Source organism: Dicentrarchus labrax, unplaced genomic scaffold, assembly GCF_905237075.1.
Source record: "Dicentrarchus labrax unplaced genomic scaffold, dlabrax2021, whole genome shotgun sequence".
NCBI lineage: Eukaryota > Metazoa > Chordata > Actinopteri > Moronidae > Dicentrarchus > Dicentrarchus labrax.
The window spans coordinates 13,459,849-13,484,495 of record NW_026136706.1 but is presented as its reverse complement, the minus strand read 5'-3'; the positions used below and the strand labels follow the sequence as shown (position 1 = coordinate 13,484,495).

The following is a 24,647-nucleotide window of genomic DNA, read 5'->3' as shown; positions in this document are numbered from 1 at the left end:
CTGATCATCTTAAAAGGTCTTTTTCATCTTATGGTGAAAGGCGAGACGGGAGGTAGAAGAAATTGTTTTGTCGTAAAAAAAAAGAAGAAGAAAGAAAAGAAAAGATAAATAAATAAGAGAGCATGACATCCATAGGGTGATGCCACCTGTGTTTACTGAAGTTGAACGGCCTCCAGCGCTGCCATTTCACTGAGCGACAAAAATGTTTCACCCCTCTGATAACTCATTCAGTACGCTAGACCCTTAGCACAATGTCTCTAAACTGCTGCAATTGAATCTCTTTTGTGATTGCCGCGTCTCGAATTATTCCCTCTTTGTCGACAGCTGGTGGAGTCAAGGCTGTACCTGTTCTGAGCTGTGAAGGTCTCTCTCTGAGGATGGAGGCCACTGTACACCACTCTGATCAGGTCATGCTGACAAAGAGCCCCCTCTGTCAATGCCATGGATCCCAGGCTAGAAGGCTGCACACACAAAAGAAAAACGGTCAATTAAACACCCACCCCATGTTGGCTTTTGCTACATGCGAGTAAACTGGCAGTGAGGATATTACCAACAAGCTGCAATGCCCTTCAAATTGTTGATTGACAAACTGAGGCATTTGCTGTGCTCTGATGGAAAACTGCTGTGATTAGTGTTCATATTTTATTAGAGCGGAATGATATTTCAACTGGACCTCTGCCAAACTCTCAGTTAACTGTAAGTCAAGGTGTTATTTCACACATTAAATGACATACCTTTAATGAGAAAATGATAAACCGATCGTGAAACGAGATTTGTCAAGATCTCAGGGGCTTACTTCCTCTGCTAAAGAATTTCCTGGGGAAACCTGCAGACATCCCAACAACTGTATGTAAGCGACCCACTCACTGTAAGAAAGGTCTGTATGTCTCTCTGAAGGACAGTCAATCCAGAACAGACATTTTCTTAACAACAAGCAAATTAATCTTACATCTCTTTATTTCATGAGTAAAATAGACATAGATTAAGTGGCACAGGTGATGACTAGAAAAGAGAACCAATGACTGAGTGGAATTAAAATATATGTAAGTGAGAATATATCACAAGGCCACTTCATCATGATGGTGTGCAGAGCAAAAGTCACCCCTAAATTGAATTGATATTCTGTCCTAAGTATCTTAGGCGATTCTGAGTAGAAGCAGAGGAGAGGACAGATTAATTCAAAAAGAGAGACTGGAGTGTATGCTAATGCTGGAGGCCTGGGGATAAGGCCATGTGATGTGCAGAGCAGTACTATAGCCTACGAAGCTTGTTGTGATTCACGCACACATTCACACACTCACACACACAACCCCCCTCCACCCCGCCTCCATGCTTTCTTCATTCGCACAGCATGAAGGAAAGAGCCTCTCAAGCTTGTAATTACAGCGATAAATCGCCCTCAGCACACGCCACACACTGTAGTCTCATCAACATTCACTGACACACACACTAGCACTCACTGAGGGCCATCATATTGTATGAAAATATACGGCACTTGCTTTCGCTCTGCTTTTGGTAGCAGATATAAAGTCTAAAAGAACTGGCCAGCAGCATTTTTTTATGCCCTCCTTAAATGGTCCTGGGTCAGCATGTCCTGTTAAACACCTTTCTAATGAATTCCAGCTCAACACAATAGTCAATACTGTGCTGTTTTAGCAGGTCAGACGTTGAGGGGTTGCACAAACACAACAAGACAGAGAGAATGAGTAAAGTAGTAAGTAAAAGGATTGAAAACCAAAGTTAAGTTATCTCTTTTAAAAAGAACAAAACACCAACAGACAGGTGCAAATTGTCTTCCTCTCACCCAAACTTTTCAAATGTTATAAAATTTTGACTTGTAGAAAACACAGAATAAGAGAGGTGGCTATTGCAGAGAGGGAATTAAGGTGTTAGTATGCTCAAAACAAAATGGCAACACTTGCAGGCACAGTGAAAAGCCGACCTTCATAGAGAAGGGCGCAATACATCAGAAAATCTTTCCTCGTTCATAGTGAAGCTTTTGACATAGTGACAGAAGTAACTGTGTGAAAAGCCCCCAGTTCTGACTTCAGAAGCATGCGGCGACCCTAACACATATAGATTGATAAGCCCTGGAGGTGACATAAATGAAAATGGACACTGAGGAGGTGTCATCTTCCAAATAGCCACTTAAATAACTAAGAGGCAAAGACAAAGAGGAGGAGACAGAAGCAGTAAAAGAGATTAAAAAAAAAATAGGGGAAAGGTAGCATACAATGAGAATGAGAAACACTGATTAACAGAACAGACAGGAGCCCCACCTCATGATATATTGATGGTTTGGACAGAGAGGGGATTGTGAAGGAGAGGAGCTTGCTGTTGCCGTCTTTGTCCACGATCTCCTGCAAAACCAAAGAAGAGACAGAAAAAGCTATGTCATTAAACTGATTAGAAATCATACTTTTACCTGCAGAACTTAACCCAGTTGAGCCTTTTCTCTGCTGACTGGGGGAAAGCATTTAGCAGTGTACGGTTAACAACTGTCCCTCACGCTGTTGAGCTGGTGTAAGACCATTCTACTGGTACATGTTATTGACTCTGACAGATTAAATGTCGCTGCCAGCAACCTCACCACTCAATTCCAATTTCACACTGTGATACATAACACAAAGATTAATGCGTCCCTGAAAATGATGCCATCTTTAAAAGTAATGCCTGATTATCTGCACTAGTCAGAATCGCAGTCGAAATGATAATGAAGTACTCGCACACAGACGGAGAGCTGAGCATTTCTTCATTTGGCAGAAAGCACTTGTTATTCTTACTTTACTCTATAAACCAATTATGTGCAGCTGAGGAGGATTCAAGTGGTGTGTAAGAGTTATCAAAGCAATTGTTTTTACTACATGTGAGCATAGCAGGCATTGTTAATTGATTGGGAGATGTGTTTTCATCGAGTGCATAGCATTCCTCTGTGTTCCTCGGTATACTTTATGGCTGATGTGGAAGAACTTTTTTCAAATCATATAATATAGACGAATGTGCTTTGCAATTGATTGTTCCCCCACATGTGCAGATCAAAGTGGTCAGATTTTCTGGTTGTGTGGAGCCACTGCAAGTCAACCAATGCAAAACCAAACAAACAATCATCCAAGCATCTATAATCTAAATTTTGGAATGTGGTACCAAAAGGGCTTTTATCCCTTTTATCTCTCGTTCTGCCCGAGTGTACTGTGGGTTCAGGCCTCGTCCTGCCCTTTACTGGCTAGCAGTATATCTCTGAATATCTGATGGGACTGCTGAGAGCAAAGCTGTTAATCAGAGCTCAGTCGTCAGGGACCATAGGCGTGAGGTCTATGAGCATGTACAGTACGTGTGCTGGTGTATGTAGTGGTATAGCAAGAGGATTAAATTATGCATGGCTATACCTTCAGCCGTGCAGGGCTGACATGGAGCTCTTTCTATTGATGTCTCTAGCTCTTAGTCCATTTCCCCAAGGGTGTTTCCTGGTGATGCAATCTATCCAGGGTCTATCCATTAACTGGGGTTTTCCCTGCAGATCTTTAATGTCAACAGACTTACAGCCTCACTAACGTACCATCTGTATTATACCTAAAAGATAACCAATTATTTGCATATCAACGTCTTTACACATTAACAGTTTGAAACAAAGAGCCATTCATAGCGATCGTCACACTGTTTTTATCTACCTATATTCATCCATGTTGACCAGTAACACGTTTAAGTATGATACTGAGGCTATGAATCACTTATAAGTAGAATGAACTGTAGAGAGAGTTAAGAGTTGGAGACAAAACAAGGCCTTTCTTTGTCAACTACAGCGCCAATTATCACATTATGGGTTTGAAGAGTTAAGTTCAACTGCAAGAATTTCCCATCCCTGCTGGCCATTTATGACCATGATGATGGTGATGATGATAACAATGTCAGGGTCAGTGACAGGGCAACATCCCTCAAGCTGTAGGGATTCTCTAAAAGATACTTCGCCTAGTTGATGTTTGCAGCCACTGTTTCTTGAGTCACCCTGGCACACATTTGCACTCTAATCCTTTCCTCTGTTTTACGTCACAGCTTCTCTTCTGCAGCCACTTTGGGGTAGCTATTTTGCATCTCTCTAAGGAACGATACTGAAGATGCAAAATGGCACACAAATTATATATATATATATATATATATTCACAGCTAGAATGTTTTTTGACCCAAATGTCTATCGTGTATAAGGTTTGCCTTTACCCCTTCACAACCCGCTATACCCACGAGGACCAACACCTACCAGGTTATAGATGCCCAGGAGGAGGGCCTCGATGCACCCATTGCTCTGGCGATCCCTGCTGGCCGTGACGCGCAGATATACCCACACCAGCTCAGGCAAGAACTGCAGGGTGAAGCGGCGCAGACGGTCTTCAGAGCTCCGGTACAGCTCGAACAGTTGGTGGCACACAGGCTCCAGTAACTGTAATGGAGAGTGGGGGCATTAATAAATGCTAATAAGTACAAGTCTGAGACCCCAGTGGAAATATGACAATATGACTGACAGGCTTATAATGAAAACTGGATATGGAAAAAAGAAAAAGGCATCTCTGCCATTATTAGACTGACAGTCCAGAAAAATAATTACCACCTTCTTCAAGCTGTGATTATCATTATTTTTGAACAAGTAAAAACATCAATATAATGATATAATGTCATAAAGAAATTTGTAAGGTCATGTTAAATGAAATGGTCTGCCTTATTTCAAATTCATCAGATTAACATGGTCTGTGGTGATAGAAGTATAGGATGAGGTGGAGGTGGAGGAGGAGGAGGTATGACTCTCCATCTCAGCAACATGAATGAATGTCATCCTGACTATAACACGGAGGGACAGACACATGGAGGGAAAGTTCTCTGGCCGGTCAATAGTGGGAGGTGTGTAAGAGCAGATGGGGTAAATCATTACAATGGAAGTCTGGTCAGATGTAGTCTCAAGGGGGCCAGCTGAGCCAATGTGTTTATACTGTCCAGGGGTCAGTGAAGTGAGTGCCCACACAGCATTACTGTGTAAGTATGCATGTGTGTGGTGGTCTGTGGCTGACCCTGAAATAAGAAGCAACTCCTTAATGAACTTGGCAAGGCATTTGGCCCTTCATGTCATCAGCCACACACACACACAGACACAGACACAGACACAGACACAGACACAGACACAGACACAGACACAGACACACACACACACACACACACACACACACACACACACACACACACACACACACACACACACACACACACACACACACACACACACTCTCTCTGTCGCTCTCCTGGATCGCTTGTCCGATCATTAATGAGACTGTGCCGCCAAATTGACAACACTAATGGAATTTAGATCCATCCGTGGTTGCTTGACACCCGAGTTTGACCATCAAAGAGTTGGGGGAGGGGGAAGAGAATTAGAGGCACTGGCTGTATAATTAGAGTAAAATTAAAGTCCCGTGTCATTGAGTGCCTCAGGCCTTTGCTCAGAAATTGTGTCATTAGGTCCTTTAAAGAGAAAATGCTGGTTTCAGACGTGCTGATACAGGAAACACCTGTGCATTAAAAACAGTGAGGTGCTGCAGCACACCTAACAATAAACCTAGTCTAAGTATATACAGCATCTGCATTTGCATCTTTGAATATGCATGTAGCTTTTCCAGTGTGGGCAGCAGATGTTCCAGAGAGTTGTGTTGTGTGTGTGTGTGTGTGTGTGTGTGTGTGTGTACAGGGATCACTGTGTGCCATCTCACAGGTAGTGTGGCTGGCACTGCCACTGTGCCCGTCCATCTCACACTCTCACAATACAGAGTACAGTGTGCTTATGTTTTAGTGTTTAGTGTTTAGTGTTTAGTGTGTGTAGCCTGCAGACACAGTTGTGCGTCAGTTTCTTGCTCACTGTCAACTGAGACTACTTCATGTGACCCACAAACAACACATTTCCCTGAGCTAAAAACAGCCCTTATTGGGACTCTGTATGTCTGCGTGTCCTCTGTATATAACCTCATTGTTGGGGTCTTGGATGACTCTGTAGAGTGCTGGCACCAGGGACTTCTTTAGATGAAGGCTGCCGGCGTAGCTGGGGATGTGGGTTTCTGGTAAGGACTGGAAAGAGGAAAAGATTGTTAAGTAATTGAGCACAATTTTCACATTTCTTCACAAGAATGGAGGTATGACACATAATGCTATGCATCATTTTCCCTTCCAAATAGTCAGCAGTAATATATGCATTGGAAAAAGCATTTTCAAAACAAAAAAAAACAAACTTTTAGAAGTACAAAAAGCTACTAGGGTTTTATGTCAGTAGACAACAATGTCATGACCTTTTACTATGCGTGTGGACGACACTTCTCAGGACTGTGTGGGCGTGTACAAACTGACATCTCTCTGATAACTTTGTTCCTGTTATTGCACCTGTTATACACCGTTATGATTACCTGTGTCTGAAATCACTTCACACATTCACCTCTCCCTGTATAAGAAACACTGGATTTACATTCAGTAAGCCGTAAATTGAGATTTACTTACCTATTAATCATCATCATTGTGCGTCAACGCTGACGGGTGAAGGGCCCCATGAATGTAATAGTGCACTATATATTAAACAGGAAGTGATTTCAGACACTGGCAACCCAGTTTCAACCTGACAAAAGGTCTAAACAGCCAGAGTGATTGAAAGAAAACTCCTGAGCAGGTGTGCAATCAACAATAATTTGGAAAGAAATCCAACATACAAGAGGCAGACACACCTATTTTCCACCAGTAGCTTCTCAAATCGACAATTTTTCTGGTCTAGTGGACGTTTATTAGAAACCTCAAGCTGTGTTGTTACTATCGCTACATCCACCTAGATGTATGACCCACACCTGAATGGCTTAAATTCACATCCATATGCATTTTTCACAGCAGGAAAATCACAGGTGATACTTCCTGCGAAGATTCATGATGGCTCTGTTCTATTCAAGTGCCCCAGTAAGACATGACAGGGAGCCAGCATGCATAAAACCAGGACCCAGGTAAAGGGAATTCAGTCATCATTATTTGTAATATTCACATCTTTGCTTTTCCTACTGTGACATCAAACTGTCCTGATGAAAAAGGCACATTAATGAGGCACGTGAAAGTGGATACACTCATGAAAAGGATCCACTACGTAACTCTGAACATCACAGGGTGATGATATCTGACAGGCTCAGAATATCCTGAGGTGGAATTCTTTAAATGGTCAAAACTGTGTGTTTGCTGCAGATGACAGAAGGCAGAGATATCCTCTCAGCACAGACTAAGTATGGTCATTTTCAGGACAGAACACAATGTGCCTGGTCTGCACAACTCACCCAATGAGTCATACCAATCTATTTCCCTCACTAGTTCATCAGACTCCCTCTTTTCTCTCTTTCACAATTTCTTGCTATCCTCTGCCATCCCTCTTAATGCACTACCCACTAATTCCTTATTTTTGGCTCGTCTTCTCTTTGCAGTCCCGAGATCTCACACAGATCATTTTAAATACTTAATGTACAGTGGTCATTTTAGGACATCTCTGACTCAACAGGACAAGATTAGCTTTCGCTAGTCTGACTTGTATGTTGTCATGATTAACCTGATGTCCACTGGATACAGCTGCGTCCTATCACCATGTTTCAGAAACAGAGCTTCTCCAGCTCCAGCTTTTCGTTTTAAAAACATCCATAATATTGCATTTGCAGCTGATTTATGATTGGTAAGGTAACAGATACTTTGCTGCTATACTTTAGTCGCTTTATTTCATGTATGCAGCACGCTGCCTCGAAGGAAAACAACAGCATTCCTTCTCCTATTTCACAGTAAACGTGACACGAGCAAACAAACAAGAAAACAAATAGTTACGTGACTTAAGACAAAGTCAATAAGCAATGAAACATGTCATAACATTTTAACTTCTGTGTCAGTTTACAAGTAATATCAGCATTTATATACATTCACAAGGGAATGTGCTTCAGAGACACAAGGTAGTCCATCAAAAATATGCCCAGTGAGCAGATTGTGTTCTTAAATTACACCTGGGAGTCACCTTAAATAAGCTATTCTTTTTAGACGAACTGTAAATATTTGCACATCCTATAGTTTTAAGAACAAAACTGAGCACAAGTTATATATTAACTGCTGCAGCAATCATTCTTTAAACGTGACTGTTTCACATGTCTTTAGACAAAGCTCAGCTCACTCACTGAAGGCTTTGAGTTATGAAAATGTGCATCCCAATCAAAGGAACATATCAGTAGACTGGTAATGCTTATATCTACATGCTGCCACTAATTGCAGTAAGATGAAAGTACAGCTGAGCTTGACTGTGGCAGACCTTTAATCTATACTAGAATTAACAAACTATCTTAAACAACAGCAGGAAAACTTATATTTTCACCATGTTTGAGTTTTAGGCATGGGTAAGTGACACTGACTCTATTTACTGCTTTTGAGTCACTTTAATCAGATTTTGGCACTTAGAGAACGTTACACAGCAGTTATAGCAAGACTGTTTAAGCAAGTTCACAGAGTAGAGAAAATAACTGATTATAGCGATCTGAATGACTACGTGTTTGTGTAAAGCCTGTTCATACTTTACATGCATGCAAGCACAAACAAGTTTCAGTGAAAGTATGATAATACTGATGAATGTAAGACACATCAGACAGATTAAATCAACTTGTCTGTTCTGTGAGATGGAAGAGCAAGAAAATGCTTCAGGTACAGTTTATGTGTTGAGCTTAAACCGGACAAAGTACAAAACACAGTGGTAAAAGCAGAGCTGAGTGTATTAATTTTCCTTAAATGGCCACAGTTTGCTTGAATCTATAAAATTTTATAAGCATTTAAAAAGAACTCAAATGTTGAAGAAGTGACATGCACAAACTTGCACACTCAACACTCTTTCATCACAGTTGTTACACCCACAGCATGTGCCTGTGTGTGAGCATGTGTGTTTCCTACTGGAAAATATGCCTCCAAAGATGACCTCCAGGAGTACATTTCATTGCCATTAGTCATGATGGAGAACAGAGGAGGGCCTTTACCTTGAATTCTGAGAGCCATTCTTCGACAACACCGCGCTCTGAACCCAGCATCTTCTCCAGAGACCCCCCCTCGGCTGCCTAGTGGACAGAGAAACACAGAGAGCAGAGGGAGGGGGGAGATGGAGGGGAGGGGGCAGAGTTGAGGAAAAGCAAAGCAAACAGTTAGTCAGAGGAAGAGAACGAGTAGAAAACGAGAGAACAGTGAGTTCTTTTTCTTTTTTGTTTTTTTTTGTTTTTTGTTTATGTATTTCTGTGGGCTTTTTGCCTTTATTGGATAGGACAGCTGAAGATAGACTGGAAAGGGGGAGAGAGAGGGGATGAAATGGAGCAAAGGGCCAATGGTCAGATTTGAACCTATGGCCACTGCAGCAAGGACTCAGCCATGGTACAAGGGGTGCAAACTCTACCAGGTGAGCTACGGGGCACCCTGGTGAATACTTATTCAAACCATGTGTGTTAACAATGACATGATGAAGGGAAACACCAGTGTCTTATACTTCACATTACTGCCAACCACTGTCATCAGAATACATTTAAAAAATGGTTTTAATGCATTCTCTGTGCTAAATTGGGAGCCATTTTTGAAAATAAAGGAAACTAAATGTTTATTTTCACTGAGATGGATCTTTCCTGCATGTAGTAATAGTAATTAGAAAGTGGTCAATGGTAATGTTCATTGTACATACATTTTAGCAAAACACCAGCACGGTCCTTTAATGCCTCCGAGGGTGAAAGCTATGATGCTGGCCATGCTATTACACAAGGAGCCTCACCTCAGTGACCTCACCTGTCACCATGGATAAGAGATGACATGAACATGAACCACAATAGACAACCATATGGGCTTTCCGTAGACAATGCAAATCTTATGCGGCCAAGCTCAAGTCTTTTCTGGTGCAAAACCTCACAGGGCAGCTAAACACTCATCTAACGTGATGTGATGATGTTAAAAACTTCCAAAACCCCAGCAACCTAATTATATATTAATCCAAAAATCAACTCATGACAGAAAGCTCAACATCGGAATTTCCTACATGTTAATGAACGTTTTATTCACAATACATTAAGAGAGATGAGATTTGAGATAACAAAAGACAGTTAGTCTCTCACTTCTTCAAATATAATCTGATCTTGGGCTAAAGTCACACTGTTATCCCTGGTCGCTCTCTCTGTATCCAGAAGCTAAAATTAACTTCAGCAAACTGCCCAAAATAAAAAGCCATTTCTCCTTCAGACATCATACCATGGAAAATATTAATCATCTCATAAAAAGGCTAGCTATGAAGGAGGCGTGTGTGCGTGAGTCGAGTGGATGGACTGCATGGTAAATGGACAGCATCTATGTAGCACTGTTCTACCTTAACAGACAAAGTGCTTTACAATTTTGGATCTAATTTCTGCCATTCTAACACACACATACATAGAGAGCGGCCATGCAAAGCACTGGCCTGCCCGTTAGGCGCACCTTGGGGTTCAGTGTTTCAGTGCTTAAGAACACTTCGACACATGGACAGGAGACAGGAGGGCGTCGAAACCACCAACCATGCGGTTAATGGACGACCCGCTCTACTTCCTGGGCCACAGCCGCCAAGTGAGAGGTTGAACAGCCACACACAGCAGTGACAGTCTGAATACAGACTGTAGGGGATGTTGCCGGACTGACACACTGTACCAAAATACCAAAATGACAATAATGCTCAACTAATTTTAGAGTTATAGCTTACCAGAAATATCAAAATTCGTTTGACAGCCTCTACTTCAGACTGTCATTATTGAGCCATTATTTTTGGCCTTTAAGAGAGCCAACGACACACAATGTAAGCTCAAAAACAACCTGCTTTTTTGCAATAAAACTGCAGCAACAGCAATTACACACAGCTGGTAAAATATTACAGCTCTAAATCCTTTTCAGACTTTTCCTGACTCTAACCTCAATAACAAAAACCAAAATGTGCTGACAGAGTCACACTGCAGCCTTTCTGACAACAGAAGCCTACAGTTTATTACTGTTTGTGTCATTGTCATTGACCTTGCCATTTAAAGGCTGCCGTAAAAACCCTGTTAAAGACCGTTTTTAGACACAAGTTTGATTTCTTGCTTCTGTCACTTACGTTCAGCTGTGACGGCCCAAGAGCTTTTGCCCTTAGAAAAAGACTGTGTGGCTCAAAAACTTGTTGTGGTTTTGAGTTGATGGGATTAGGGATTAGGACTAACTCAATATATTCTCATTTCAAAGTGGGAAGATCCCACTTAACATTTCAGGCGACAGCCTCTGCAGCCTGATAGTAAGGTGTTATTCTGCAGTCAGCACATCGACTTTGTTATCTGCACACAATTCCTTCAGTCTTTGCCTTTTAATAAATTCTGCGGATGTGTTGGCGGCGTTCAATCGACAATATTAACTAAAATATAGACATGTAACAATATATCATGAATCAGTTAAGATATGATACACATATGTATAATATAAATCAGGTTAACTTTTACAAAGAGAAGGAAATATGCATTGTTTCGCACATTTAATAGCCTAACTCAGAATAAAAAAGGATATTTTTCAGTCATAATTTGTCTTCTATCTTGTTAAAATGAAAATCATACTGTGAATTGTATCAAATAGAAAGTAGCATCTCTACAAGAATATATGTATGATTATGGGTTATGTTATTTGTAGTTATTGCACAGATGCCACAGTCTGGATAAAAGATAACTAGACACTCAATACAATGAGCTATGTCATCAGATGTTATATGCCTTCACACTGCAACTATAAACAGAGATCACATTTATGTCACAACCTAAGATCTGACCAGTTCACTTCTCTCCCTGCCCTGCACTCCCCCTTTGGCACAAAAATTTGCTCCCACAGCAAGCAACATGTGACAGAAGAGTGTTGTAAATAAACCCATTGCAGCTGTATCTGGGTCAGTGTCCTTGGTTAACTTTCTGACACGTGCAAGTTAACAGAACTGAATAAACTCAGGCCACAGGGATTATGCAGACAGCTCAGATAGTTAAGAGTTAGGACGTATGAAACTGTTTAGATTCAAGAGTAAAAAGCTGCGTAGGCACAAAATTGTGCATATGCATACAGAGAATTTGCCAGATTTAGCAACCCTTGCTTATAAGATGTTCACACAGTGTCCCTTTTTGTAAGTCCCAAACAATGTAAAACTGTGTGGATGTGCACAGTCTTAATGCTCACTCCTACAGTAAGCCATAAGGTTGACACACCCTTGGTTAATCTCATTTGGTACACCCAAATCATTACAGGCACAGAAATTTGCACAAGCTCTAATGCCTCTCTGGATTTCTTTATCGTTCACACAGTTTTTATATTCCAAAGACAAGAAATGTAAACTTTCTTACTATTGCTATAAAAGTAAAACAAGTTATCTGACTTCTGTTTTTTAAATTGGTTTGATATAGTGTAACTTCTCACCCTACTTTCTATACAAATCTATATTTTCACCTAAGTTGAAAAGGTCCAGTGTGTATCATTTAGAAGCATCTACTAGTATAAATGGAATATGATATCCATAGGTATGTTCTCATTAGTGTATAACCACTTAATATAGAAACTGTTTTGTGTTCATTACCTTAGAATGACCTGTTTTTATCTACAGAGCGAGTGGGTCCTCTTTCATGGAGTCCACCATGTTGAACCGCCATGTTTCTTACAGTAGCCCAGAAACAAACAAACCAAACACTGGCTCTAGATAATGCAGTTTTATGGCCACCATAGTTTCTTCTACAGGGTTGGAAGGCTGAGCTGTATTCAAATGGCTGCAATCTGCAAATTCACTGCTAGATGCCACTAAATCCTACATACAGGACCTTAAACAGCCTTAGAGTTTTACTTACTTTAATGCTTAATTGACAGCTTGATGGGCCCTTAAATCAAGGTAAGACTGACTGTAAATTCAACATGTCAGCTTGATTCAGAGGGAAAGATTTTGGACTACCTACTGTAAAAGTTTAAAGGGAATATAGTATTTCACAGCAGTATAAAGGTTACCGTCTTATACAAATCCCTGAATAGTGCAGATGAGCCTGAAAATGTTACAAAACAGGCTTAGAGGAGCAAGATATCTGGTTTGCTGTGGGGCGGACGGAGACGGAGCTCATGTTCGCTGCTCAGAGCAGATGACGATCTGAACGAGTCAAATCTTTTTGTGTGAGCGCACTCCTTACATCTGAGTGTGTGTGAATTGAAAAAGCTCCACTTAGTAAGCTTGTTCAGCTCTTCATAAAAGGCTGACTCATTCATTTACTCCAGCTTGTCAAACTGTCAAAGATTCAGTGAAGTGCAATTCTCCATCGGCAGGGCAGGCTTATCAGTTACCATGGGAACTGTAGTCGAGTGACTTTCAGGCAATGGCAAATATTCACCGAAAAGAATTGTCCGTTTTGTAAAAACAACTTCAATCGTATTTCCCTTTACAATGTATGCAAAACAAGTGGTAGGTAAGGGATGAACTGACCACAATTAAAATGTAAGATGTGAAACATGAAAAGATGTCAAAATATGTTGTTGTTGTTGTTGTTATGCTCCATATGTCAGTCATAACGCTTAGACTGAGAGCTGATTTTTGATTTAATTGCAAAAAGAAGACACATAAAAGTGAAAAACATAAAACCAGAAGAAAAACAACACGTTGCTTAACCTTGATAAGAAAAAAAATCTGCAACATCAAGGAACAAATGATGATCAATCAGATCATCAGGGGAAGAATTTTTAACAGCTGAAATAACGTGTGCATATAAAGAGGAATAAGTCTGCATCATTAATGTTTGCAGGTAAAATAATCTGCCATCGGTGGTGTTTGCCTCAATAGTTTTATTAGTGATAGTAGTGATAGTCTTTGACATGTAAAACTGTCCAATACTGATTAAAATCTGTATTAAACTGGACAAACAGTATTATTATAACTTTCCTGGAGAATCAGTGTTGCTGAAAACAGGTTAAATAAGGAAAGGGATGACAGAAGGTAGGAAGAATATATGCATAGCACTGTAAATATGAAACTGATGGTTTCAAAAGAATCCTAATTCAGGTGATCATGAATATCAATAAAATACTAAATATGAGGCAGTTTGAGAGGCAAACTCTTGTGCTTACCTCAGTGTCCGAGAACTCAGACCTCCACTGGGAGAGGCAAATGTTTCCCCACAGTGTCACACATCTGTCAATCACTGAGGGTCACCTGCAACAACAAGAAAGAAAAAGATCAATCAGATTAGATCATCACAGGAAGAACTTTTGGTCGGACAACACAAAGCATTTGATGACATCTTCTAGGGCTCTAGGGAATTGTGATGGCCATTGTTGACGGTTTTCTAGAAACAATTAATCAAGAAGATCATCAGCAGATTAACAGACAATGAAAAGAATCATTAGTAGCATCTCAAATATTCTGTATCATTTAGTGAGTTCCCACTAAATGTGTTTCTTTCCAGACTGGATTAAAAAGATAGAAGATGACTTTGAAAGGAATTACAAATAAACTTTTAACAGTGTCTCAAAGAACGGCTTTGAATTGCTGAATCTTATTATGTTGCAAAGGAAAATTCTGTTGACAACATACCTGACAAATAATCAGTCAAGACAGTGTACAAAGTAGTTGACAACATGGAGACACGTAAACCAACAGATGGTTACTACAACAGAACTGTCTCCTCTAAAAGATGCACACTTTTAACATTTAAGGTAGAGAAGCCTTCCTACATGCATTCAGTACAAACCAATGATATGCATTTTTGTTTCATAATAAATACTATACATTTGCTCAAGAAACACTACATTTTGAAGGTTATTTTGAGGCATGGCAAGTTTCCTATTGTTGCATAGCAACAGTCAGCTGGCCAACTTGTTGTCCTCGCCTGCTAAAATTGCATCTTGAGGATCCACACCCATAGTATTTACTGTATTTGGCAGAATGAATCGAGGCTTCAGTGACACACAAGAAGACGCCGTGGAGAGCCCGCTCTGCACTGCTGCATGTCCCTGAGAAGCAGACAGTGCCACATCACTGAGCACTTCATCTCATGTCAAGCATTTCCAGCACAGGCTTGTGTTTATCTGAAGGACTCTTAAATTAGCAATTTATCACAAAGAGTCAAGAAAATTACCATGCACAAGTCTCATCTGTCTAGAATGATGTGTATAGCCTCTCTATCTATTGAAGGCTGTAAAGGAGGCATTTATTTTCCTTTGCCAGATAAAGCGTACTCGTTCTGTATGACTCATCAAAGCCCAGGGTAACAGTGGCTCCAGGCTGTGAGCGAATACAGCAAAAGGGTGGGACAAGGAATGAATAATACGACACAAACACAAAATCTGCACATTAGATATTGGATGACAGAATCATGCTTAAGTTAAAGGTTTGATGGGAAAACCACGAGTACCCATTAAATGTGATCAACCTAATTTGAGGTATTTATCTCACTCCTTTTATATGGTGGAAATTAGATCTCATAACTTTATCAAATAGTAGCTTGGTTTAGCAATAGCAAGCTAGCAATGAGCTCATACATACTGTTTTTATTGAGGTATCTATTCCCTTAATATCTCTGGCTGTATAAAGCCATTGGGAGCAATGCTGTAGATCAATGAGCTGGGCTATTTCCTGATGGCTGTATTGGATTCTCATATGATTTTTGCATCAGTGTAATGCAGTACTTTCATTTGTCAGGCATTCAACTGGCTCAAAACAGATATTCCCCATTTGACTATTTCATTCACAATTCTTCAACTGATTTGCCAGGAAATGTATTATATCATGACATATATATATATATATATATATATATATATATATATATATATATATATATATATATCAGTGTTGCAATATATAATTACATATACTGGATAGAGTATTAAATCCATAATGCCAATTACTATAGATACTATAGCCTACAGCAGTGCATTCGCATTTCTGAAATAATTACATATTACCTCATAGTTCTGACATAAGTTCTCATGGAAATCTGCTCCCTTTTTACTGAGTTAACAAAGGCTGAGAACAGGCACTGAGCTGTGTGCACGGACCACACCGACCTATCTCTCTCCCTCTGGTTCTCCAGTGGAGTACCAGTGGGTGAAGGCTAGAGGATACAGGGCCCTACATGGGCCTGCTGAAGGCTGTGTCAGGGCTAGTGCCCCAGTGTGAGGAGCTTTGGGACAGACTTAGAGGGCCCACTGGAACATGCTGGAGGTTTTTTGGATTTGAGTTATGCTCAGGGGGGTCTGAGAGCTGGCCCTGAGCATGGAGAGCTTGCTGGAGGTATCTCGTTAATTCAGAAAAACAGATCTCAGTCACTGGTAATTATTTGTTAAATTTTCTTTATTTCACATACCCTTTACAATAAATTTGATATCTTTAAAAGTCTGTCCCCATTGTTCATGACTCTTTCAAAAACACAGGACTGTTACCAGAAATAACAGAGAAAGAGAAATGAAGTCTGTCTGAGGACATTTCAGAAAATACCAGGCAAGTGAACGAGACCAACATCATTTGAATTGCTCTGGATTGGTCTGAATTGTCGGTGCCTCAAATTATATGGCACAGAGATAAAATAATTGCACTGTAACAAAAGAACATTCATTTTCCTCAATCCAACCATTTCAGTCCGACCAACAGGGTTTCTGCCTTAAACCTGGGATATTAGGTAGAGTAATCCCAATCATACAGATTAAACCCAGAAGCCACAGTATCAATATAAAACTACTGAACAAATGAGAATAAATACTTTAAGGCTAAGGCTGGATAACAGTAATAAGAAAAGGAATAACAAAAAATGACAATTCAGTTCTCCCTTGTGGTTACAACGATGCATAATTAACTGGAACTGTACATTGGGACAACGGGGCAATTCCTCCCCACTTCAACCTTCTCATCCCAGTGTTTGCATGTCTCGTAACCACAGTGCTCTCCAGCCAGCCGTCACTGTTAGCTAAATATGTCATACACCTAACGAGGCCTGGCAAATCACAACAAGCAAACTTTCCTTCAAGCGCTCTTCCTCTATGCAGGACCTGCTCATTGTCCTGTGGCGGAGCTCACAAGGGAATAGGAGAGTGCCAACCCATCCTGTTTACGGCACTTCAAACCCCAAATCACAATGACATTGCTAAACACACCGCTCAGTGCTGCACAAGGTTAACACAAAGCCAACAAGTTTAGTTTCAAGACAGAGCAGTTGACACGCAATATGTTCTTCTGTGAAAAATAGAATCTAAAGCTAGAAGTAATCCTTAAACTTCACTCAGTAAAACACAGCAAACCGCAGAATCATCACCCCCTTAAAACAATTTCAACAAAACCCTTCATGAATGTAAGATGTATTGCTGCTGTATTAAGACTGCATTTGTTTCAGCTAGGTGGACCTAATAAACTGGCAACTGAGTGTATTTGTTAGTGGTCAAGCAATATGGTTTTTTTTTAACATGCCGATGCCAATATTTAGAGAGCAGGGCGGCCGATATATAACGCTGATATCAAAACAAAAGAAAGATATATTTCCATTATTCCAGGCACATGACAATCTAATATACTTAGTTATCTGAGACAGTATCATGTTTTAGAAGAACTTTCGATGAATAAATAAAACAGAAAATACTTTGGGTTATGTTGCAGATTTCAGAATGTGATGAAGGGTACAGCATGTCAGAAGAGAGGTCATTTAACTGCATTATTCTATACATTATAACTTAATATATGTTTAACACCAACCAGCAACGGTTTTAGATTAGATTAGCTGTCATTCAGGATGGAAAAAAATGTGTGTTAACATTAAGAAAAGATAATGGTGACTGAGGAAATGTAGGTTTACGGTTAAGCATGATACTTTTTGACCTCAAATCTCACAAGGAGGAACGCTAACATTGTTCCACAGCAGCCACACTGACCAGCCTGCCAGCAGATGATCCAGCCTATCAGCCTACCCATCAAATTTAATTGAAAATCCATCTAAATGTTAAAATATCTCACTAAAACCCAAACATGTCAACCTCATGGTCGAGCTAGAGGATAAGTCAGGGGATTACCAAACTCAGTAGGAGTCACCGTCTGAGGACCATGAATGTCTTTCTGCAGCAAGGACGGGGTTTGAATTTTTTTAATAAACAGGGCACAAAATTAAACAAAAGATTCACAACAGATATTGAATCCATCACAGCGCACAAGTTTTCCTCTCTCGGTCTCTACACAACATAGGTTTATTCGTATCTTGTGGGGCTAAACTGGTGGAACATTTCACACTGCCATTGCTTAATACATAACTGGAAAGGGGCCCATTGAGCAGCGCAGTCAGGCGGATATGGAGTGCTACGTGTTGTTCTAACTGCACTTATGACGGAGGGGAAGGAACTGCTCACTATTCACACTCTGACTGAGACTGTTTTCATATTAGAGCCTGGAACCTCTACGGTCTCATGACTCAACAAGTACAGTGTTTGTTAGCTAAGCTGGTAAATGAAAACCCCTTCACACAATTGGTCAAGTCAGTGCTAAAATCCAAAACAACAACAACAGAAGATTAACATCTTGAGTGTTGGGGGCAAGACCGTGTGTGTCTGTTTGCCACGACTCCACTTTCAACCTAGCCAGTCCTCTGCCGGCTCCCAGGACATATAGGACTAACCACAGCTGCAGCATGCTAATCGGCATGCTGTGCAATTTTATAAACAAACACTACAAGCATGCTAATCAAGTCAGTTCTTTGACAGACAGCTTGTATGCTAATCCCACACTGCTGTTCTGTGTGTGTGCTCTATGTGTTTACCTTACCGTCGAGCATAAACAAACCTCTTTAGTTGGGGGGCCTGACTGAACAATAAATTAGGTGGCAGGCTCAAGTATGACGATGATTAAGCCAATAAAAGAACATTTTTCAAACAGGTGACACATTGGCAACAATACACGACATAAAACCATATCCTCTTAGTAGCTGGAGTCTTATTTCAAGTGAGTACTAAATGGTGTCCTCCCTCAAGCGCCTAACGATACCCATCAGTCATTGCAGACAGATGAATCATACGAGTATCCGTGACTAAGTGACTCATTAAACCAGTGTAAACAAACACAAGGTTACAGCCCTGCAAAAGTAAAGGGAACCACAAGCCAGACAAGAGGAGACATTTACGTTGCTGGTCTGTCCTAGTTATGAGCTACAATGGAAACTACCCTTACTTGTGTCATCGAAGACGAATCAATCAACACTGAGCTTGTATTAGTCAACACTCATTTGGGTATCACATTACAAAGGGGTTTTCTAGTGAATACTGCTGCAGCTGCTACGTGATGTAAAGGAAACAGTCATTTTATTTCCCTGCAAAGTCACTTACAAGTGTATGGGAAACTTAACAACTTTACCCACATGCGTCGAGTCTGCCAGTGTGTGTCGACAACATCCATCAAAGCAGGGCAAAACGTATTTGTAAGACAAATAACTATGGTGTGGCATTGTTGTAACAAATGCAAATGCTGCAGCAGCATTAGCCAGGGTGTGATTACTGGATGCAACACTTCTCAGCATGTAAGGTAAAGAAATGTCCTTAACACTTATGCAAAAGATGGTCGTATGATCGCGTCTACAGTTCATCTAATCTGCACTACAGCTGAAAGGTTTCGTGTTTTTAGATTTTGGTTTCTAAGGTTCAACTGCAACCGCCAACTCCACAACACTTTGTAATCAAAACTGATATACACACACCATTATTTAAATGATCAGACTGAATTTTGACAAAGTGTCACGCATGAGATAAGATGAAATGAGAGAAGTCAAAACTAATCTGATATCAGCCACTGTCACTTCAGCCAGGCCTGTGCTTGTTGCCGTTATTCACATTTTCTGACATACCAACTAACAATAAATGTAAAGCTGAATGAAAATCAGTCCAGGCTATAACAGTGTTGGTTAGTCAAGATCCACTTCTTTATAGCCATAAAACAGCACAAGACAGAAGATAGTAGGTGGGAATGTGTTAGGGTTTTTTTCCATAGTTTCGTCAATTATGTCTGGGAAGTTTTTTTTCACAATAAAATCAGGCTGCTTCCCTTTTCTTACTGTGAAACAGCAAGTCACAGTAGCGGTACATGTGTCTCTCTCTCACATGTGACCTCAAACCTGGTAAAAGGTTCAAAATATAACCAAAGTCAAATAAAGAGTACCTGTGAAGTACAGCAATAATGAAAAATGCCAATGTTGGCAGATAAACAAATGAAGTGAAGAAAAAAAAAAAACACCTTACCAAAAGGGAGACAGCAAATGTGCAAATGTACTGCTTATGTTGGTTTGTATCTGTCTGTCTCAACTTCTCCTCTCTGTCCTAAATGAGCAGTGCCAGGTTTCAACAGTCCAACACAGGGGATTTTTCAAGGTCAGCTTAGCTCAGTCAGCCATGAATTATTGAGCTTGAGCAAGCTCTGTTCTGTTTGTGCCACTTCTGACGTGGTCCTTCTTCCCTCAAGTTTGCTCACTGTGACACATGACAAACTAAATATCCAACAATGACGGCGTGACAATGTATTCAGGCCCAATTCCTGTTGGGAAATTTTCTTTGTGTTTAACCTCTTCAACAGGAAGGTCACAGGGTCACATACTGGCCAGAAGGTAAAGACACTTAAGCAGGGTGGATGATGCATGCCATTACAAGACTTAAAAGATTTTTCTTGCTTTTTTAATACTGTAATATGGTTCTCATACAGCACATGCAAATATTGTGAGATCTGACATTTTACTGTCTAAATTAGGTCAATTTAATCAGAAAATATAAGTTAATGATTGAACTAAGGTGAGTCTACAGAAGCTTAAAAATCAGGTTTACAAGAATTTGGGGCAGGTTCATGGCCATGTTTTGTTTCAGTCTGCTGATTTGCACAAAAACACATTGAATAATCCCAATGAGCACAAAAGCACACATGTGCATGCACTAATTTTGTCTCCTCTCTGCCAAAATATTCCTCTAGCACATTTGATTTAACAGTCACGAGGGAATTTTGCTCATCCTCTTGAGTGCATCTATGTTTGCAGGTGGCCATTCTTCATTAAACATACACACACATGCACTAGACACACACACGCACGCTCTTTATCCAGACACTTTCCCTAGGTAGAGGGATTAACTCTAATACCTGACCACAGTGAACCAGTCGGCTGTAATCTTCATCCCGTGCCTCTCTCAATCGTAACAAGAACCAGCCACTCACCAGTGGAGTAGGCTGTCTGCACCAGAATAGAATAGGGTTTATTAATAGCAAATACAGCACTGGAAAATTACCCCGTATTGTTCTGGCTTTTTATACAACATGATGTCTATTTATAGTTTTGAAGATAGGGAGGCAAACGGGTACACACCTCAGTGAGACGCCAATTGGCAGAGACAAGGACTTTTGGTGAGTAAAGGTCACAAACAGCCAGGCAACAGTGACTACGGTCAATATGTTCCTGTGTAAATCAATAGTGCTGCCCCGAGGACACACAAAAAACTTATTTGGGTAAAAATACATACTACAGGCAATAATACAGAAAGAAGAAAAAAAAGGAAAGAAAGATGGGTGCACAGAGGAGAGGAGAGAAAAGAGAGAGTGAAAGATTGGCTATTCTTTCTCCCCCATCCTCTCCTCAGCTCTCATAGGCCAGGCTAGGGGAACTGAGGCGTACGCACATCCTGGGCTAAAATTAGCTCTGCTGCAGCTGCAGGGCCAGACGTGTTGGGATGGGCCCGTGTTGCAACTAAGTACACACACACACACACACACACACACACACACACACACACACACACACACACACAGTTCCACCAATTAGACAGGGTGAGCCACAACACACAACAGCACAGGTGAATGCCAACAGCATCCTGCCTCCTCCCTCTCTGTTCCACAAACTGTGGCATACAAATGCTTTCGATGCAAATGTTCACTACATATAGGACACACACACACACACACACACACACACACACACACACACACACACACACACACACACACACACACACACACACACACACACACACACACACGAGGCCCTCCAGAGTGTCCCACATTAACCTCACCTACACATATTAGCAGCACTGAGATCGAGGAGGAACAACTTGACTAAAAGCCGAAGGCATTTGCTACACTTCAAGCATTTAGTTTGAGAAGAATGACTTATCATTTTCAAACAACAGTATCATAATAAGCCAGTTCTTCTATAGACTGCAAGTGGGATGGTTGTAGTGTCCTGACAAGCCTTGGTTTTACTTACAAAAGGAAAAATAACACTATCTATCTACTGTGGTCCCATTTCCAAAGTAGCAGGTCGAGTGTTTTCGTGCATTTTTGCATTATACTGAAAGGTATTGTCTATTATTCTGTTCCCCTTGTGTATATACCAAATGGTAAAACCAACATTACAAACACCTTTATTCTGTCCAATGTAACACCATCAGTAGCAACACCCTCAAAGAATAACACAGGAGTTAAAGGTCCAGTGTGTAACATTTAGGAGGATCTATTGGTAGAAATGGAAAAATAATACATATCTTATCTGAAAATAAGAATTGTTGTGTTTTTGTTACCAACGAGCCACGGGTCGCCTCCATGAAGTCCACCAGGTGTTGCATTTCGCAGCCTTCGCACTTGGAAGGTGAGGGTGAAGCGAGGGGGTTGCTGCAACTACACCGCTACACGCTGGTCCTTTAAGCAACACTTCTGTTCTCGTCATACTCGTCTGTTACCAAGCTCCACCAATGTACAGCAGGGTAACTGTACGGTACCGGATTAGATTGTACAGGTGTACCAAATAAAGCATGTAAAACAAGAGCCTTGAGGCGGAGGGGACTGTTTTTTATGACAGCTTGGGCAGTCGCAAGTTCACTGACAGTTCAAGCTACAGACACATGACCACTAATTCCACAGTATTTAGCACAGCTGCTGGCATTGTGAGCATGGTGTGTGGCGGAGCAGCTAAAGCATTTAACTTTACTCCAGAGAAACTGAGGAAAATGCTGCACCGCCACATAAGCTGCTCAGTAGTCCTCAAACAATAGGCCACCTTGAGCTTTCGTGACATGCCAAGAGCACCGCACAGCCCACAGGCCTAAGATCACAGCCTGCATGACCAAAGGATAAACAAGGGGGAAAACAGAGGAGAGTGGGCGCATCACTACACTATCATCTCAGAAGCTAGGGGACCTGCTGAAGTGCTGAATACCAAGAAAATCTACTGGCCTCTCAACTTCCTCCCACCCCAGAGACTCATAATAGTTGTTAAATCGAATTGTTTCATACAGTATGAAAAACAACAATATTGTGGGCTACATTTTGGCCCCATCTTTCCCACTGCAGCAGATGCAAAGAAATGACTGAGCTCTGCTAGCAACTGTAGCCAAGTTAATAAGAATTATCCTTTGAACCATGGCCAGACTTTGGCTTGCCAATGAAACATTCAGTCCCTTTAAGTATTTTCAGGACCTAGACACCTAAAAAAATTTAATTGCAATACAAACTGTTCCTTGAAGGATTTTGACTGTCTATATTTGATCAATTGGATTGCATAATATCAGAAATCCTTCATCCTGTTACTCCCAAACAATGCTACGTACACTGGCAGCATTAGTTAACTCGGGCTCACTAACTGTAAGGGAACACGTTTGTTAACAGGTGCCTTATCCTCCAGTAAACATCTCTCACAGCTTGCTTCAGCAAAAAGCCCCCACTTTCCTTCCAAGTCTTTTCTATCATATTGCAACAACAAATAACTGGCAATAATTCAAAGGCTCCTGGAATCAACCAGGCTTTGGCATCGGTTCAACTTCAGACAGGCGCTGAGTCGTGACCAGCAAGCTGAGCAGAGAGCTGATCTACGGGGAGGTAAAGCCCAGCAGAGAACAGTGGCTCTGAGAGGATGATGACCTATTATCTTGGCTTAAATAAACCGTGCATACTGCCACTATTAATGATACAGAGCTTTTCCCCCTTCAAACACGCATTACACTTTGACACCCAGTGCAACAGTGGGAGAGTTCAGGTGCAGTTCAGTCTCATGCAAATTATGCTCAGGTCAACGGCAGGATATATCATGTTTTGTTAAAGAGCTGCCATTCGCATGTTGAATGAGCTTTGTGGTCAAACTGCTCGATGCAGGTGTGGCTTTTGGTGGGGAACGGTCTTAAAGAAGAACATGAATGGTGTTAGACTTTTTCAACGTACTTTATGTGGTAATTTCTTTCTAAAATTGTTTTAAAAATGTCAAGAGGCTCTTAAATCTATTTCTTCCACACAGTCTTTCAGTTGAGTTTGGTCCCAGTGTGCAACTATCTCTCTATTTGACCTCTGGGTCACTACTACACAGCAGCAGTCACACATTCACAGGCTCCAGCTTCTCAAGTGAGAATCTGCTGCTTTTCTATTACTGAATACTTTGGGGGTTCATACTCCTGGTCAGAAAAAGGGCTGGTCAGAGAATTTTTGCTTTTGCACTATGTGTAAACTGTTGAGTGAAATTAGTTGTTACATAATGCACAAACTTACTTATAGTCACTACACACTATTTGTACCATTTGTACACCTGGCTGTTGCAGTTTACGGTACTGTCGTGACTCCAGGTGGT

General features: G+C 40.9%; 1 protein-coding gene across 4 annotated transcripts in view; it reads right to left on the bottom strand.

Annotated features, from left to right (window-relative positions):
- Positions 1-24,647, bottom strand: part of LOC127365747 (protein FAM126B) — a 39,672-nt gene that overhangs the window by 10,832 nt on the left and 4,193 nt on the right. For 3 of the 4 annotated variants that reach the window (XM_051404167.1, XM_051404170.1, XM_051404169.1), the window contains exons 2-7: positions 14,167-14,251; positions 9,048-9,125; positions 5,998-6,099; positions 4,253-4,432; positions 2,280-2,360; positions 346-461 (exon numbers count right to left, since the gene is read on the bottom strand). In XM_051404167.1, coding sequence (XP_051260127.1) covers positions 346-461; positions 2,280-2,360; positions 4,253-4,432; positions 5,998-6,099; positions 9,048-9,098 — 530 coding nt within the window. In that variant the 5' untranslated portion in view covers positions 9,099-9,125; positions 14,167-14,251. Of the gene's footprint in view, positions 1-345; positions 462-2,279; positions 2,361-4,252; positions 4,433-5,997; positions 6,100-9,047; positions 9,126-14,166; positions 14,252-20,301; positions 21,964-24,647 lie in introns of those variants that run through there. The other variant, XM_051404168.1, reaches the window with a different exon arrangement.